Source organism: Eriocheir sinensis, chromosome 26, assembly GCF_024679095.1.
Source record: "Eriocheir sinensis breed Jianghai 21 chromosome 26, ASM2467909v1, whole genome shotgun sequence".
In the NCBI taxonomy this organism is placed as follows: domain Eukaryota; kingdom Metazoa; phylum Arthropoda; class Malacostraca; order Decapoda; family Varunidae; genus Eriocheir; species Eriocheir sinensis.
In genome coordinates, this window is record NC_066534.1 from 7,024,316 (window position 1) to 7,042,325 (window position 18,010).

The following is an 18,010-nucleotide window of genomic DNA, read 5'->3' on the forward strand; positions in this document are numbered from 1 at the left end:
GGACTGGGTATTAGGCAAAGTTGCTGATCAAAGTCGTTGCGGAGCATTTGTTGGTGACATCAAGGTCACTGATCTTTTTTTTGCTAACGATGCTGTACTCCTCGCAGAATCGCTGGAGGTCCTGGCTCTCCAAGTGCTGCATGAGGAGGCGAAGTCTCCGGGACTGAAGGTCTCCTGGGCCAAAACAAAGGTCCAGTTGTTTGGAGACTTGCTGGATGACACAGTTCAGTCTGTCCATGCATGTGGTGAGGATGTCTAAGTCACCAAAAGCTTAACATACCTAGGTAGCGTAGTTCATAACAATGGCGGGTCTCACCAGGAAATCACTCGACAGCTCGGGTTGGCCCACAATGTTATGGGCTCGCTCAAGACGAGTATATGGCGTTGTCGATATTTATGCAGGCAGACAAAGATTCGAATCTTTAAGTCACTTTTGCTCCCTGTCTTTCTGTATGGCTGTGAGACATGGACACTAAATAGTGACTTGAAGAGGCGTGTCGATGCCTTTGGTACCAAGTGCCTTCGCTAGGTCATTGGGTATCGCTCGGATGACTTTGTGTGTCCGTCAACGCCAACTCCGGCTATAGAGGCACATGGCGTGCCTCCCGGTTGCTTTTGTATGAGACAACCCTGAGTAGAGGAGACCAAGGGTACGCCCTCATAACTCATGACTGGAGCAAGTCAACCGATCCTGCCAGGAAGGACTTGGGACGGACAGGGCAGCTGCGTGGGACTTGCTCAGGAGGACCGTCGGAAGTATGGACGGAGAATGAGTGAAGCGACGCACCCCCGGGTGTATGCTGCTCATTAATTAGTTAGTTATCAGACCCTCGGTTCTGCCTCACGATTCAGTTTTATTTCTCGATCTTTACCGTGACATTTACGTCGCAGCCTCGGTTTGATTTTCACCTTTTAAACCTACTTTGGGTCTCTTCAACTGCTTCAGGATTTGAGAAGAAAAGCATTCGGTCCTACAAAGTGTGTTCCTGTGACAATACTGCGTCATTATAGCAAGGTTACAGTGAGGGGTCCCTTTCCCCTGTAGTACACACATAGAAGCGTCTTTGAAATAGGTGTGATTGCCTTTCTCAGACTTTCACTTGAGATTATCCATAAGTCTTGACCAGAACACTACATTTGGTGGCTGTACAAGACTCGCACACGAGCAAACACTACTATTAAAGTATTATTAGGATACACATTATGTCTTTGGTTATTTCAAGCTTTACCTCAATACGTTGGTGTTATTCTCTCAGGGACTTCGTGAAGGAGCTACGCGCGGCCTTTGATGTAGTGGGCAAAGGGTGGGAGATCTCCATGGCAGTGCCGGTAGCTAAGTTCCGCTTGCAGGAGGGCTACCACGTTCAGGAGCTGTGTTAGTGAGTATCCAGAGTGTGTGTGTGTGTGTGTGTTTACGAGATTCTCTCATTTTTTTCCAGCTTTTTGATCAAAGTCGCATTAGCCAGTCCAATCTTATCCCCATCTTCTACAAATGGTCCTTAGCGAAAAAAATAGTTAGAGGAATGTAACGTTTTACGTCTCATGCTTGGTTGTCATTGGTCCTACTTTGTGTCAGAGTAAAAAAACGGGTTCTCAAAGAAACATTCGTAAATGCTTTAATTCTTTAAGTATAAAAATTACATTCAAGCTATTTCGAAGTGAACTGACGCCTTAACGTTTCAAGATTATTGCGCAGCTGAAGGATGATTTTTGAAAGCCCTTGAGTGCAATGTTTAATCAAATAGGCGATCATTGCATTGTGAAAAAATATAAGTAATAATAAGCATCACTCACTCCGATGTAAAAACGAAAAAAATAATGTCAGTAGTCTTCCAAGAAGTAGGAAATGAGGTATAAACTTCAGAAATATATTTGACAAGTTTTCAATCAATTACTAAGCACCCTTAAACTTAATAACTTCCGGAAACAAGATACCTAATACTACGTGGAATTAACAAAGTATGTGCCTCTAAAATTAGACCCTTGTATTCCTATCAGAGCCTAGTTTTGTTAATGTAAGACCGCTAATGCATACTTTCTTATACATTTATCCACTTCTGACCTTCTCTCTGATCGCCAGTATGGGTTCCGCAAGGGGCGTTCTAGTGGTGATCTTCTTGCTTTCCAAACTGACTCTTGGTCATCCTCTCTTAGCCGTTTCGGTGAAACTTTTGCTGTTGCGATAGACATATCAAAAGCCTTTCATAGGGTCTAGCACAAATCTTTGCTTTCCAAACTACTCTCCTACGGTTTCTATCTTTCTATCTGTACCTTTATCTCCAGTTTCCTTTCCGACTGATCTATCACTGCTGTAGTAGACGGTCACTATTCTTCCCCTAAACCTATTAACAGTGGTGTCCCACAGGGGTTTGTCCTATCTCCCACACTCTTTCTGTTGTTCATTGATGATCTTTCCAAAACGAGCCGTCCTTTCCATTCATACGCCGATGACTCTAGTTTGCAATACTCAATTTCTTTTGATAGAAGGCCAAGACAACAGGAACTATACGATTCCAGGCTGGAGGCTGCAGAACGCTTAACCTCAGACCTTACTATCATTTCCGATTGGGGCTAGAAAGACCTGGTGTCCTTCAACGCCTCAAAAATCAATTTCTTCACCTATCAACTCGACACAACCTTTCAAGCTCCTATCCCCTATTCTTCGACAACACTCAGCTGTCACCTTCTCCTACACTAAACATCCTCGGTCTATCCTTAACTCAAAATCTCAACTGGAAACTCCATATCTCCTCTCTCACTAAATCAACTTCGTCGAGGTTGGGCGTTCTGTATCGTCTCCGCCAGTTATTCTCCCCCGCATAGATGCTGTCCATATACAGGGGCCTTGTCCGCCCTCGTATGGGGTATGCATTACATGCTCTCTTGGACAGAATAGAGTCGAAGGCACTTCGTCTCATCAAGTCCCCTCCTCATACTGACGGTCTTCTTTCTCTTGAATTCCGCCGCCATGTTGCCTCTCTTTCTATCTTCCATCGATATGTTCATGGTGACTGCTCTTCTGAACTTGCTAACTGCATGCCTCCCCCCTCTCCCCCCCTCCCGCGGCCCCGCTGCACTCGACTTTCTACTCTAACCCATCCCTATACTGTCATAACCCCGTATGCAATAGTTAACCAGCATCTTCACTTTCATCCCTTACACTGGTAAACTTTGGAACAGCCTTCCTTTGTCTGTATTTCTTCCTGCCTATAACTTGACCTCTCTTTTTTGACTACTCTATACTATCGTCTGTTGTGGGAGCGGCAAGTAGCAGGCTTTTTTTCTACAATTTTTGTTGCCCTTGAGCAGTCTCCTTTGTTGTAAATAAAAAATAAAAAAAATCCACTGAGTGCACTTGCTTCATTCAGGAATCCAACTCTCCCCTTTCCATTGTTCCATTAACCATTTTCACCCTTCTAGCTCTCTTTTTTCACTCTTCGACGGTTCCACTATTGTCTTTTTCATCTTCCTTCCTCATATATCAACAGCTATATAGATGCCATCCACGCCATGACCTACGACCTACGCGGGAACTGGGCAGGATTCGCGGATGTTCACTCACCTCTTCGGAAGCGACCATTCGACCAGTATGCATACGAAACGCTCAACGTGGTAAGTGAACTGAGAATATAACATGCGAGAATCCTGCTCACGACCTTTGAGGAAAACAATGCTCCATACAGTGATAACTATGTAACATTCAATTCCCAAATTAATGGAATAATGAAATGAATCGACCGATATTCATAAGAAAAGGATGATAAACCCCTGCATTTACAAAATGGATAAAAGTCCACTCAAAATATTTGAGCTTTGTTGTGTATTAGGAGTTGCTATCCTTGTTCTAGGATTAGGGATGGAATGAATACAGGATTTAAGTATTAAAATGCAAGAATACTACTTAAAATTTCTAGGAATACAAATACTTCACAAAAGCATTCATGAATGCATTCGTAGATATACTTATCCCTAAAAAAGATTTTGTTGGAACTCAGCATCGTACTTTACTATAGTTATGCAATAATAACATTTCAGTAATCTCACCAAAATATGAGCAATGAATCATAACTGGTGCCAGTATTTAGAGCCGGGTTATCACACCTACCGTAAGTACAACAGAGTTTGTGTGGCAGAAGACAGCCACTTACTGAAGAATGACCATAATAAACTTAATCCCTGACATCTCACTCGGCCGCACTTAGTACCGATTATCGACGTGTCCTAAAAACGTTGAGAGGAGCCCCAACTCAAACGTACATATTGAGGAAAATCAATCCAATATATATATATATATATATATATATATATATATATATATATATATATATATATATATATATATATATATATATATATATATATATATATATATATATATATATATATATATATATATATATATATATATATATATATATATATATATATATATATATATATATATATATATATATATATATATATATATATATATATATTACAACAAAGGAGACCGCTCGAGGGCACACAAAAAAGGAAAAAATAATAAAAAAGCCATTCCAATTTATAGTAATGTTCTGTCAAACCACATTTCACAGCGTATTGTAACCGCTCTTTATGCGTTTAAACTGAAGTTAAAGTCAAAGGGATGATTATTTCTGATAAAGAATTTTTGATTGTTCGTCAGATTATTCGACGAATATGAATGTTTTGCCAAAGTAGTCGAATACGAATTGGAATACTTGTCTCTAATAACAATGATTCGAACATGAATTAACCTAATTACTGTGTTCGAGTGTATTCGAATGCGGATACCGAATACGATTACTCCATCCTTATCTAGAATTGAGATACAGATAAGCTCACAGACATTTTTAAAGATCAGTTTCGTAGTGCATTAAAATCCTTCCATTTATCCAGCAGCACACAATATATAACACACACAATGAACAACAGACTTTCCAAAGATTCAAAGTAGTGCATCAAAAAGATTTTCTCGAGTTGTTCAGCTGTTTTCAATTTTTAAAATGTAACATTGCTCTCAGCTTATTTCGTTTTCATTTTCAACTACGTAGACACTTTTTTGTTCTTACTTATTGAGACGAAGAAATGACAGGTCTCTTTTTGGATGTAACCAGATTTGTACCATGATCCCCTCTTTCCTGTTTCTCCCCAGGAAGATGGCTTGCAGCTGTGGGTCAACATGGGCTGCCCAAAAGATAAGCTAGTCGTCGGTGTCCCTTTCTACGGGAGGACGTACACATTGGGAAGCCCCGACACCAATGGCCTTCGGGCACCAGTCAAAAAATGGGAGGGTGGAGGTCTGCCTGGCCCGTACACCGGCGCAAAGGGGTTTCTCGCTTACTATGAGGTAAGGTTGAGTGGCACAGCCAGTGAAGGGGCAGAGGGGACGAAGCAGACTGACTTCCTGACAAAATTACGGGGAAATAACAACTTGAAATTTCCCTCTGCTACATTTCTGAATTGAAATTTTGACACAGATTATACATGACTTGAACAATGAACTCATATGGCCACGTACACGTGATGTTTGTGGTTGGAACGGACACAAGTAATATTTATTATATTTTTAAGGCATAAAAATGATTCACATACATTTTGGGAAGAATATGACCATAATAATTATTTGACAGCAACTGTAGGGCGCCTTGCTAGTCTAACATAGATCAATGGATGATTTAGAACAGACAGTTTCACAGCTCTTACCCGCAGTGAGTGGCTAAATTCCGTACCGAAACACAAGACTGTATGTAAAGGAAGATTGTTGAATACTACATTTAGAAAACTTTTTTTTTCATAATTACCGGCATATAAATAAAAGCACTACTACCAAGCATAGTAAATTTCCATCCTGAAAGGTAAGGTAATTTCTGTGTCTGTGTAGGATGAATATGTCTTCCGAGGTTGGCAACTTTGCGAGAGTTACTTGAAGCATCAAGTTGCGCAACACATCGCACACCTTGTTGTCAAGTATGAACGGGGCCCCATTATATGCAGCGAACAAAAGTAGCCGAAGCTTTTGATAGTGAAACAGTGATTGAAGTCTTCAACAACATAAAAAGAAATATTACATTATACAATATTATTTAAACTTTAACATTTTATTAACAGACTGACATGCTAAACTTTGCGGGATCTCAGTTTTAGGTTTTGGTTCAATACTTAGGAAACATTCGACCTTTATTGGCAGTTTTATCGATGCTCTGCCAAAATGTAAGCTTAGATTTTATAATCTCCTTGAACATGTTTCTTATTAATATGTAACATTCTAATATACATGCTTACAGTGACTGTCTGAAGTAATTAAGACGATATAATTTAGTTTAAATATGGAATCAGAAAGCAGGAAAAAAATGAAAAATTGGAAATGTGAAATATTTCCGGGTTAAGTTTGGGTCAGGTTTCTAATCACAGAGCTGAGTACGCTACTGTATATTTTGAAGAAATTGTTTACTGATTTTCCCCCTTAACAAACGTCCAAGATTTGCCACTCAACTGAGTCTTCACTTCTTTTTGTTAGCCAGCTGTTCATAATGTGGCAAAAACTTTAGTACAGGACAAAGCACTCGGGCAACTAAGCCGCAATGAAACCACTCTGCGTAATCCTGTTACATTATTCTATTAGAACCTGCCTACTTGACGAATGTATTACTTATCCCATTGGAATTGCTATTTTTATCTTTTCGTCACACGCTTGATTTCCTTCCTTTCAAATGGGTGAGTGGCGGCTGCAACGCTTTCGTTTTGAATTTGAAGGGACAAGTTCTTACGGGAAGCCTGTACTTTATATGTATAAAATTCGTTGATAAAAACAATAAAGTACAATAATAGAATATAGCATTATAAGGACATTACTTGATGACATTTTGTTTTGTTTCAGTGTTGTATTGAAACACGATTTTTTTAATGCTATTTTTATCATGCTACTTTATCGATTTTATCAAAGAATATCATGCATAAAAAGTGTAAATTATTAGTTAGATTTCTTGTCCTTTTAGATTTAAAATGACAACGTTCCAGCCACCACTCCCCCATGTGAAAGGGAGGAAAACTGGTGTGGTGAAAATATATAAGTAATAATTCTAATAGGATAAGCAAAATCTGTCAATAATATTGCTTCATGGTGAATAAGCGACGATGATATTTGACAGATTTGTGAAATGATGCAGAACGACACGGCCTGGGTCCGGCAGTATGACCAGATTGGGGAGTGTCCTTACACGCACAAAGGTCAGTTTCTATCATTGAAGCTTTCTTTCCGGCGAAGATATTTTTCTAATTTCTATGATAAAGTAGGGACTCTGACTGAGAAGGGATTAATGCTGAAATGCTAATTTTGTCCCTGAGACAGGCAACCAATGGGTGGGCTATGAGGACCCGGGCAGCCTCCAGGTCAAGATGAACTTCATCAAGGCCAATGGCTACGGCGGCGCCATGACTTGGGCCATCGACATGGATGACTTTCATGGAACGTGCGGCACCGTCAACCCATTGATCACTGTGCTTCATAATGGCATGCAGAGCTACACGGTGCCCATACCCCCACCCACCACTACCACCCCTAGAGTAACGTGGTGGAAGCCGTGGAACCCTTCGAGCACAACTCCTACTTCCATCGTCACTCAGGCACCCCCTGCAAGCCAAACTACAATACCCACTGGACCTCCTGCTGGACCTCCTACTGCTCCTTCGGGGCAAACCGATGCACCACCAGTCAAACCTCCAGGAGGACAAATTCATGACGCTCCGCCGGAGTTCACAGACTGCAGCCTCGGTGACGGATTTTTCCCCCATCAACAGTGCTCCAAGGTGAGTGTCATGCCTTTTCTATGGATATATTTTGAATACTTACACTTGTGTTCACTCCCAAACATTATACGAGAGAGCTGACATGATATCTTAAGTCATAATTGAATAAAAATTATTTAACTCATCTCCAAGGTAAATGTTAGCATAGTTCATTGTATATGTACATTTGTCAAAATTATATTAATTTAAAATAAAGATCCAAGAAACAAGTACAGCCGCAATATTGGGACGATTGGATTTTACTAGTTATATCAGTCTTCTATTTTGTGACTCAGCCCGATCATACTCATAATTATGCCTCTGACGATTGATTTTCTCTCAAATCCTTCCTTGAGCATTCAATCTTTATTCGATTCGGTCCTTGTTACATCAGTAGCTAACAAAAATATAAAAGTTTGCAAGAGACCTACACAAGTCACTCCAGTTAACTCAATACCACCTATTCTGCATATCCATGAGTATATTTAAACTTTTCTTGAAGGTTTACATTATGCGCTCACAACATAGGTCTTTTCCTCTTATCCACTGCTATATTCGTAAACCAATGTATGTAAACACTTTTGATAAAGTTAAATTTCTCTAATATAAACCCCTGCTACGAACTCTACTACGCCCTAATAACCCAGGAACCCTTATCTGACCGGATTTTTTTTATTTATTAAAAACTTTGATTTTTATTTGTTTTCGTATTTAGTATGGGCTAAGTATTATATTTCATAGCATTAATGAATTGCATATCAAATAATCAAGCGAGAATGAGGTGTTACATATATGTAACGCTAGGCAGATACGAGTACATTTTCTATCAATGAGGGAGTAAAGTAAACATGTGTACAATAAGGAAATTTATTTATTATATTTATACAATAAGTATACAATTTTCTATCACTTTTTTTTATCAACAACACTAAAGATACAAATAATGGACAGGAAAAGAAACTGAATTCCAAATTTCTATTTAAAAAAAAACCTCGGTAGTATGTTATGTAATTAGTTGGTTCTATATACACTGCAGCAAGTACATCCTCCTCTTCTAATGTGCCTAGAATGTCATCACAAGTCAAGGGTCTGGAAAGAATACGATAATACTTGTAAGAGATAAGTCAGAAAAAAATACATTTACAGGGAAAAAAAAAAGTCCCTGTATTACCTAGCATTACATATATGTAACAGCACTTTAAATTTGGTATAGAGAAAAAGATTAAAGTAATAAAATTACATATACAACATAATTATATTCCTTCATCCCAGGTTGAACCATATCAGTAATAAAAAACTAATATACTTCAAAAGTAATATTAAAAAAATTCTTACCTTTTAGAAGGTCATTTACCAAGCGGGAGCTACTTGTCGGTACAATGCCTGTGGGCAGAATGAAGGATATCGTCTCGTCTTCTTTCGCATGAATGTGTTCTTACAAGTCTTGTGTAAAAATCTAAAAAGCCTGTTCAAACCGGTCTCAATCAAGAAAAATGTAGCGAGCTTAGTTTTAACAGAAAAAAGCGTTACATAAATGTAACGCTAGGCACAGCATAGGTCTTTTCCTCTTATCCACTACTATAATCGTAAACCAATGTATGTAAACACTTTTGATACAGTTGAATTTCTCTAACATAAACCCCTGCTACGAACTCAACTACGCCCTAATAACCCAGGAACCTTATTAACTTCAACCACGTTAAAACCTTTCATCCATTAATAAACTTCAGCCAGGTCGCATATATTCTAATGCCCTAACGGCTATTCCGTGTGAAAGGAACCAAAACTGCACGGCAACATCAAGATTATATATATATATATATATATATATATATATATATATATATATATATATATATATATATATATATATATATATATATATATATATATATATATATATATATATATAATGGTTGAGTGCTTAGCGTGCGGGTCTAGCATTCACGGCGCCATGGACAACGTCGGTTCGAATCCCCACGGTACCACCTGGGATTTTTCAGTCACCGCTGAGTGGCCTAAGACTACCCACATGCTGTCCAGGACAGGACCCATCAACCCGGACTCTAGAAAAAACCGTCCAAGTGAATTAAGAATGAGTTCCGGGGGCAGCATGAACCAAGCATAACTGGCGCCACGATAAAAATTGCCTGCGCTATGACGGGCTTGGGTCGACCACCAGGCCCTGGCCCAGGCTCTGGAACAATCTTCCTTCATCTGTATTTCCTCTTGCCTACGACTTGAACTCTTTCAAGAGGAGGGTATCAGGACACTCTCCTCCCGAAATTGACCAATATTTCGGCCACTCCTCTAACTCTTCTTAGGAGCAGTGAGTAGCGGGCTTTTTTTTAACATTTGTTACCCTTTTTATACCCTTGAACTGACTCCTCTGCTGTACAAAAAAAAAAAAAAAAATTATATAAATATATATATATATATATATATATATATATATATATATATATATATATATATATATATATATATTTCGTCTAAGCCTATAGCGCCGGTAGGCTTGCTTGAGGGGCTTGGATGGTGTTCGGCCCCAGCCCGTCATGGCGCAGGCAAGTGTTTATAGTGGCGCCAACTTCTCTTGGCTCATGCTGACCCCCGGAACTCGTTCTTGATTCACTTGGACGGTTTCCTCTAGAGTCCGGGTTGATGGGTGATCTTCAGGACAGCTTGTAGGTAGTTTTAAGCCACTCGGCGGTGATTGAAAATCCGAGGTGGTAGCGCGGGAATTCGAATACCCGTCGTCCATCACGTAGTGAATGTGGGCCCCATACGCTACCACTCAGCCACCGCCTACCCTAAATATATATATATATATATATATATATATATATATATATATATATATATATATATATATATATATATATATATATATATATATATATATATATATGCTTCTGGCATTTTGCTTCAGCTCGGTGGGACGACCTGAGGATGTACTTTTCCGATTTCCCGTGGAATGATTATTGCTTCCAGGATAGAGACCCCTCTGTGTGTGCTCAGCGCATCACAGAGGTGATTGTCTCTGGAATGGAGGCATACATTCCTCGTTCTTTCTCTACTCCTCACGCTAAAAAGCCTTGGTTTAATCACGCTTGTTCTCGTGCTGTCAATGATAGAGAGGTAGCTCACAAAAGGTACCAGAGCCTTCAAACTAATGCTAATTATGAATTTTACATTTCTGAACGAAATCGTGCCAAATCTATTCTCCGACTAACCAAAAATTCTTTCATTAATAGAAAATGTCAAAACCTTGCTTTCTCTAACTCTTCCCGTGACTTCTGGCATCTAGCCAAAAACATCTCCAACTTCACTTCTTCATCTTTCCCTCCACTCCTCAGTCCTGACGGCAACACTGCCGTCTCATCTATCTCTAAGGCTGAACTCTTCTCTCAAACTTTTTCTAAAAACTCCACTCTGGACGATTCTGGGCATATTCCTCCTACTCATCCCCCCTCTGACTCCTTTATGCCTGTTATAAAGATTCTTCAAAATGATGTTTTCTATGCCCTCTCTGGCCTCAATCCTCAGAAGGCTTATGGACCTGATGGAGTGCCTCCTATTGTCCTTAAAAACTGTGCCTCCGTGCTGTCACCCTGTCTGGTCAAACTCTTTCGCCTCTGCCTGTCAACATCTACCTTTCCTTCTTGCTGGAAGTATGCCTTCATACAGCCTGTGCCTAAGAAGGGTGACCGCTCCAATCCCTCAAACTACCGCCCTATAGCTTTACTTTCTTGTCTATCTAAAGCTTTTGAATCAATCCTTAACCGGAAGATTCAAAAGCACCTTTCCACTTCTGACCTTCTATCTGATCGCCAGTATGGGTTCCGCAAGTTGCGTTCTACTGGTGATCTCCTAGCCTTCTGAACTGACTCTTGGTCATCCTCTCTTAGCCGTTTCGGTGAAACTTTTGCTATTAAGCTGGACATATCAAAAGCTTTTGATAGGGTCTGGCACAAATCTTTTTCTAAACTACCTCCCTACGGTTTCTATCCTTCTCTCTGTACCTTTATCTCCAGTTTCCTTTCTGACCGTTCTATTTCTGCCGTGGTAGACGGTCACTGTTCTTCCCCTAAATCTATTAACAGTGGTGTCCCACAGCGTTCTGTCCTATCTCCCACTCTTTTTCTGTTGTTCATTGATGATCTTCTTTCCAAAACGAACTGTCCTATCCATTCCTCCGCCGATGATTCCACTCTGCATTACTCAACTTCTTTTAATAGAAGACCCACCCTTCAGGAACTTAACGACTCAAGGCTGGAGGCTGCAGAACGCTTAGCCTCAGACCTATTATTTCCGATTGGGGCAAGAAGAACCTGGTGTCCTTCAACGCCTCAAAACACAGTTTTTCCACCTATCCTCGACACAATCTTCCAAACAACTATCCCTATTCTTTGACAACACCCTATCACCTTCCTCAACACTAAACATCCTCGGTCTATCCTTAACTCAAAATCTCAACTGGAAACTTCATATCTCATCTCTTACTAAATCAGCTTCCTCGAGGCTGGGCGTTCTGCACCGTCTCCGCCAGTTCTTCTCCCTGCACAGTTGCTGTCCATATACAGGGCCTTGTCCGCCCTCGTATGGAGTATGCATCTCATGTGGGGGGCTCCACCACACAGCTCTTCTGGACAGAGTGGGCTAAGGCTCTTCGTCTCATCAGCTCTCCTCCTCATACTGATAGTCTTCTACCTCTTAAATTCCGCCGCAATGTTGCCTCTCTTTCTATCTTCTATCGATATTTCCACGCTGACTGCTCTTCTGAACTTGCTAACTGCATGCCTCCCCCTCCTGGCCCTGCACTCGACTTTTTCTCATGCTCATCCCTATACTGTCCAAACCCCTTATGCAGAGTTAACCAGCATCTTCACTCTTTCATCCTTCACGCTGGTAAACTCTGGAACAATCTTCCTTCATCTGTAATTCCTCCTGCCTACGACTTGAACTCTTTCAAGAGGAGGGTATCAGGACACCTCTCCTCCTGTATTTGATCTTCCTTTCGGCCACCTCTTTTGCTTTACCTACTTGGTAGCGGGCTTTTTTTTATTGTTTTTTTTTGTGCCCGTGAACTGACTCCTTTGTTGTATATATATATATATATATATATATATATATATATATATATATATATATATATGTACATGTTTTTTCTATTTTACGTCGCGGCCTATTGCGCCGGTAGGTTTCTTCCCGGTGGGGCCTGATGGTCGGCCCAGCCCGTTCTTGGGCAGGCGAGTGTTTTTAGTGGCGCCATCTTGCATTGGCTCATGCTGCCCGAAAAAAACACATCTTTAATCCTAAAATCTAGAGTCCGGGTGGTCTTCTGGACAGCATGTGGGTAGTTTTAAGCCACTCGGCGGCGGCTGAAAAATCCCAGCTTGGTGGCACCGGGGATTGAACTTGCGTCCTCCTGAACGCGGGGCCGTCAATCTGTCGACTATATATATAATATATATATATATATATATATATATATATATATATATATATATATATATATATATATATATATATATATATATATATATATATATATATATATATATATATATATATATATATATATATATATATATATATGTGTGTGTGTGTGTGTGTGTGTGTGTGTGTATATTAGGGATGTACCGATGTATCGGTATCGGTATTGGTATCGGTGGTATTGGGACATTTTAAGAGTATCGGTATCGGTATCGGCTGATTTTCTGCCGATGCTACCGATACTTGGAGTTTTGTATGTCGCATGTCACTCGTTGCAAATAATTTTGTTCAACAGAAATTGGATTTTCTAAATTGTTGAAAAAATATTAGAAAAGTGTAATTATCTGGTATTATGATACTATGTAGTTTGGAATTTCCCGTGATTTAATTTCCATCACTTTAAACGATAAGATTCATATTACTTTGAATACAAATAGATAATACTTGGTATACAGTATAGCCTTTGGTACCGCGGACGCGTACAATACAGGTTTAGTAGCTTTAGCGCGAGGCTGGCGGAGCTCCTCCACTCGCCTCATTTGCCTGCCTCAGTCAGTCAGTAGGGATGGGCAAGTACCGTTAATTTGAGTACCGGTAGTACCGGTACCGAAAACTCAGGTACCGTTAGTACCGGTACCGGTAGCCAAAGGAGTATTTTTTTTATCTTATGACTTCTGATGAATTTCCCAAATAAATTTCCTGAAGAGAAAACTCTCTCTCTCTCTCTCTCTCTCTCTCTCTCTCTCTCTCTCTCTCTCTCTCTCTCTCTCTCTCTCTCTCTCTCCTTCTGAATGAAGTGAATATTTATTTTTTCGATAAAAAGAATAGCATGTATAGTTATTATGGATGTACTCGATCATGGTCTAATAACAATAACAATATATATTAGCAACCTAAAAAAGAAAAAGAATCGGACAGGAAGAATTATCCAGTAACTCCAATAAATAAATAAAATAATAAAATAATGGAAACGGGAGCTGTGATGGAAACGAAAAGCAGGACAAAATGGTGGGAACTTGGGGAGACGGTCAGCGAGGCCGTGACTCAGCAGCGAGCACAACATTCAAGGCGTCTCCACAGGGCCCAGACCGCATGGCGACGGGCGAGCGCCGAGCGTCACTAAGATCCAAACGGTACCAGCACTAGCGGCAATGCTCCGTGCCGAGTGATCATGAGACTTCCCGGCACCCGAGTGACCATGAGGGTTCCCGGCACTGGGTACCAGTACTGGGTGCCGGCTGAATAGATTCTTCTCGGCACCAGGTACCGGTACTTCCAAAAATATCTTCATATTCAACAGAAGACACATCCTAATAATAATAAATTATTGAGGGCAGAAATAAATGAGAGAAAAAAGTCCACTGTGTGTGTGAGTGTGTGTGTGTGTGTGTGTTACACACACACACACACACACACACACACACACACACACACACACACACACACAGTGGTCTTTTTCATCTCATTTATTTCTGCCCTCGATTAGGATGTTTCTTCTGTTGTTCTCTCTCTCTCTCTCTCTCTCTCTGAATGAAGTGATAATTTATTTTTTCGATAAAAAAAAATAGCATGTATAGTTATTATGGATGTACTCGATCATAGTCTAATAACAATAACAATATTTATTAAGAACCTAAATAAAGAAAAGAATCGGATATGAAGAATTATCAATAAATCCAACAAATAAATCCGAGCAATCTGGTACCGGTACCGTAACGTTTAGCTGGTACTGTTAGTACCGACAGTCAGACGGTCGCCCCGCAACGGGGCACGCTGCCAGGGCTGCCTACATGTACGGCAATTAAGGTAAAACTAACCTTGCTGAGTCAACTAGACCTCACGAGGCGCCTCCTCCCTCGCCCCTTGTCGAAACTCATGGGGGTGGGTTGTAACACTTGGGTTAACCATGCACTGCTGCCTCGCCGCCCCGTATAGGGTTAACATGCGGTTCCGTGGTGCAGTGGTCAGCACGTCTGGCTACGGATCTATGGACACCTTTTTTCAGGTCACCACTGGTTACTTTTTTTTTCTTCCCTTCCATGGTGGAAAAATGAGTAGTGTTTTTCTTTAACATTTGATATTGCCTTTTAGCTCCTGGAATTGTTGTATAAAAAAATTAATGCACAGGTATAGGTATCGGTATCAGTATCGGTATCGGTCAAATATTGGGGTATCGGTATCGGTCAAATATTGGGGTATCGGTATCGGTCAAATATTGGGGTATCGGTATCGGTATCGGTCAAATATTGGGGTATATATATGCATACATACTATGGTTCGAGAATAAGCAACACTTATTTTTGATGTTTCAAGAAATTAAACCAAGTCTACTTGGACGCTTCCTAGAATGACTGCACTAATTCATCAATACACTTAATCAAATAATGAACAAGGTGTACACAAACAATTTAATATAAGCTACACTAGTAGTAGTTTGTATTGAATTTAACTTCAATTTTAGTTGCTGTACAAAAAAAAAAAGAGTATTAAACGAACCGTGTAGCACTGCACGTGCTATATGCGTAAGGGAAAATGTTATGAAGAACCTCTGCATCACACTCGCTCTTTGATTTACTGAAGGTGCTCACAGCATTTAAAAAAAAAAAACTTCCTTGTTCCTTCGTCACACTATACTTTCTACTAACTTTCATCGTTAAGCTTGGCTTGAAGTTTGGAACGCAAAGAAAAACTTACTTCCATATATAGTTAGAGGTTTTGTCTTAGAGCAAGTAATATCTTAGAGGAAATGTACCATAGATTTACATATTACCATTTTTTTGGTGTGTATATATAAGTGTGGCATTGACCGTCACACATTTACGTTACATAATACGCATAAAAGCATTAAGCTAATATTTCCAACCGTATTATTTGTTTCAGTACATCTTGTGCGTCCATGGAAAGCCTCAAATTTTCTCGTGCGGTGCGGGAACAGTATGGGATCCTGTTAAGAAAAACTGCAACTGGGCAATCCAGGTGCCGCGATGTGCTGCTGGGTAGCCGCCTCGCAGGGTGTGGTAAGCAAGAGGTGTGAATAGAGCTGTAATATTCCCGGGAATTTTGAAGTGTGAAATTTTCCATGGGAATTTTGGGAATTTTCGGGAACTTTGTGAATTAGAAAATACAAGTTTGCCTATGACGCATTTAACCTTTTTTTAAGCTAAGGTTATTGTTGCCTCTTGAAACTTCAGTTTTAGGGAGCTGTTGGTGTGTAGCCTTTAGCCCGTTGGTGGCGCAGACAGGATTTTTTAAGTGACGCCTACTGAGTCTCATGTGGCTTGTGAGACACACTAAGCCCCCTATTGACCCTGAGCAAACGTAATCAGGATAGGACTGGCACTGATAACTGGAGTCATTGGACACGTTCAGTACAGATGATTAATGTACTGTTTGTACAGTACTGTGTTCCCTAAGGTTCAAGACTCTCCACACTTTCATGAGGATTATATTGGTTGTTTAATTACAGTATTATCCAATACCTGCTTGTCACACACACACACACCATACTTCCGTCAACCCCATACACTCCACTCTTGGCTTTTATCTCCCAGCTGTTGTGTTCGGTCAAACCACAGCTCTCTCGAATGTGTGTGTGTGTGTGTGTGTGTGTGTGTGTGTGTGTGTGTGAGAGAGAGAGAGAGAGAGAGAGAGAGAGAGAGAGAGAGAGAGAGAGAGAGAGAGAGAGAGAGAGAGAGAGAGAGAGAGAGAGAGAGAGAGAGAGAGAGAGAGAGAGAGAAGGAAGGTGGACACTGATAGATAAGTAAAATGTACGTAATGAAGTAATTATATGACTACAGCATACGTAGGAAATAAGTATGTCGGTTAACTCTACCCATAATTGTACAACTCCAAGCAAGCTTACAATAACATAAATGTGAAAGTATAAAAATACTTTTTTTTTATTATTGCTTGATTTTTTTAATTAAAAGTTATATTAGCCAAAATTGGTTTATTTACTAATACAAATACACGTGTGAAATATGTGAAAATTCCCGGAAGTTCCCCAAATTCCTGGGCCATGAAAATTCCCGGAAACTTTCCCTGAAAAATTTTCATTTTTCCGGGAGACTTTCCTACCCTTTGCAACCCTAGGTGTATGTGACCTCTCCTGCCAGAAAGATCTTCCCTTAATTTACGTCAGGTTTCAGTGTAGAAGTCTTAGAACAGTTGTTAAATTCACTCTTCTATCAACAACTTGTCACTATGAGGGTTAAGTATTTATATGAATTGAATTCAACTTCTAATGAAATATGGTGAGCTGTTATACTTTTGGCTTGCATCCTAAAATATTTGTTGAGTATCTACCTGTGAAAATCGGCTCTCCGGCCGTCTCTACCAAACGTTTAAATGTTGCTGTTTCTTCCTTAAAAATAAAGTTGTAAAAAGACAACCTCAATTTCAATACTATAGGTGGCAAACCATTTATATGCAACGGATAACAGCGCATTTTTGCATGAAAACACACACACACACACACACACACACACACACACACAGGAAAGACCGCTCATGTGTGATAAACTTGCTGAGCTTTTACTCAAGAGTGACAAATTACAGGAAAGAGACGGATGGGTGGATTGCATTTACCTAGACTTAAAGAAGGCATCTGACAAAGTTCCACATTCAAGACTGCTGTGGAAACTAGAAAATAAAGGAGGACTGAGAGGGAAAATGAAGTGCTGGATGGAAAGCTACTTAAGAGGAAGAGAGATGAGAACCGTGGTTA

The 18,010-nt window shown here is 40.1% G+C and overlaps 1 protein-coding gene across 1 annotated transcript in view; it reads left to right on the plus strand.

The window, feature by feature from the left end:
• LOC127003730 (endochitinase-like) overlaps positions 1 to 17,674 on the plus strand; it is a 34,269-nt gene extending 16,595 nt beyond the window's left edge. Inside the window, exons 5-10 of the mRNA XM_050870690.1 lie at positions 1,257 to 1,379; positions 3,489 to 3,612; positions 5,156 to 5,350; positions 7,152 to 7,230; positions 7,352 to 7,809; positions 16,165 to 17,674. Coding sequence (XP_050726647.1) covers positions 1,257 to 1,379; positions 3,489 to 3,612; positions 5,156 to 5,350; positions 7,152 to 7,230; positions 7,352 to 7,809; positions 16,165 to 16,284 — 1,099 coding nt within the window. The 3' untranslated portion in view covers positions 16,285 to 17,674. The remainder of the gene's footprint in view (positions 1 to 1,256; positions 1,380 to 3,488; positions 3,613 to 5,155; positions 5,351 to 7,151; positions 7,231 to 7,351; positions 7,810 to 16,164) is intronic.
• Positions 17,675 to 18,010: the final 336 nt, after the last annotated feature.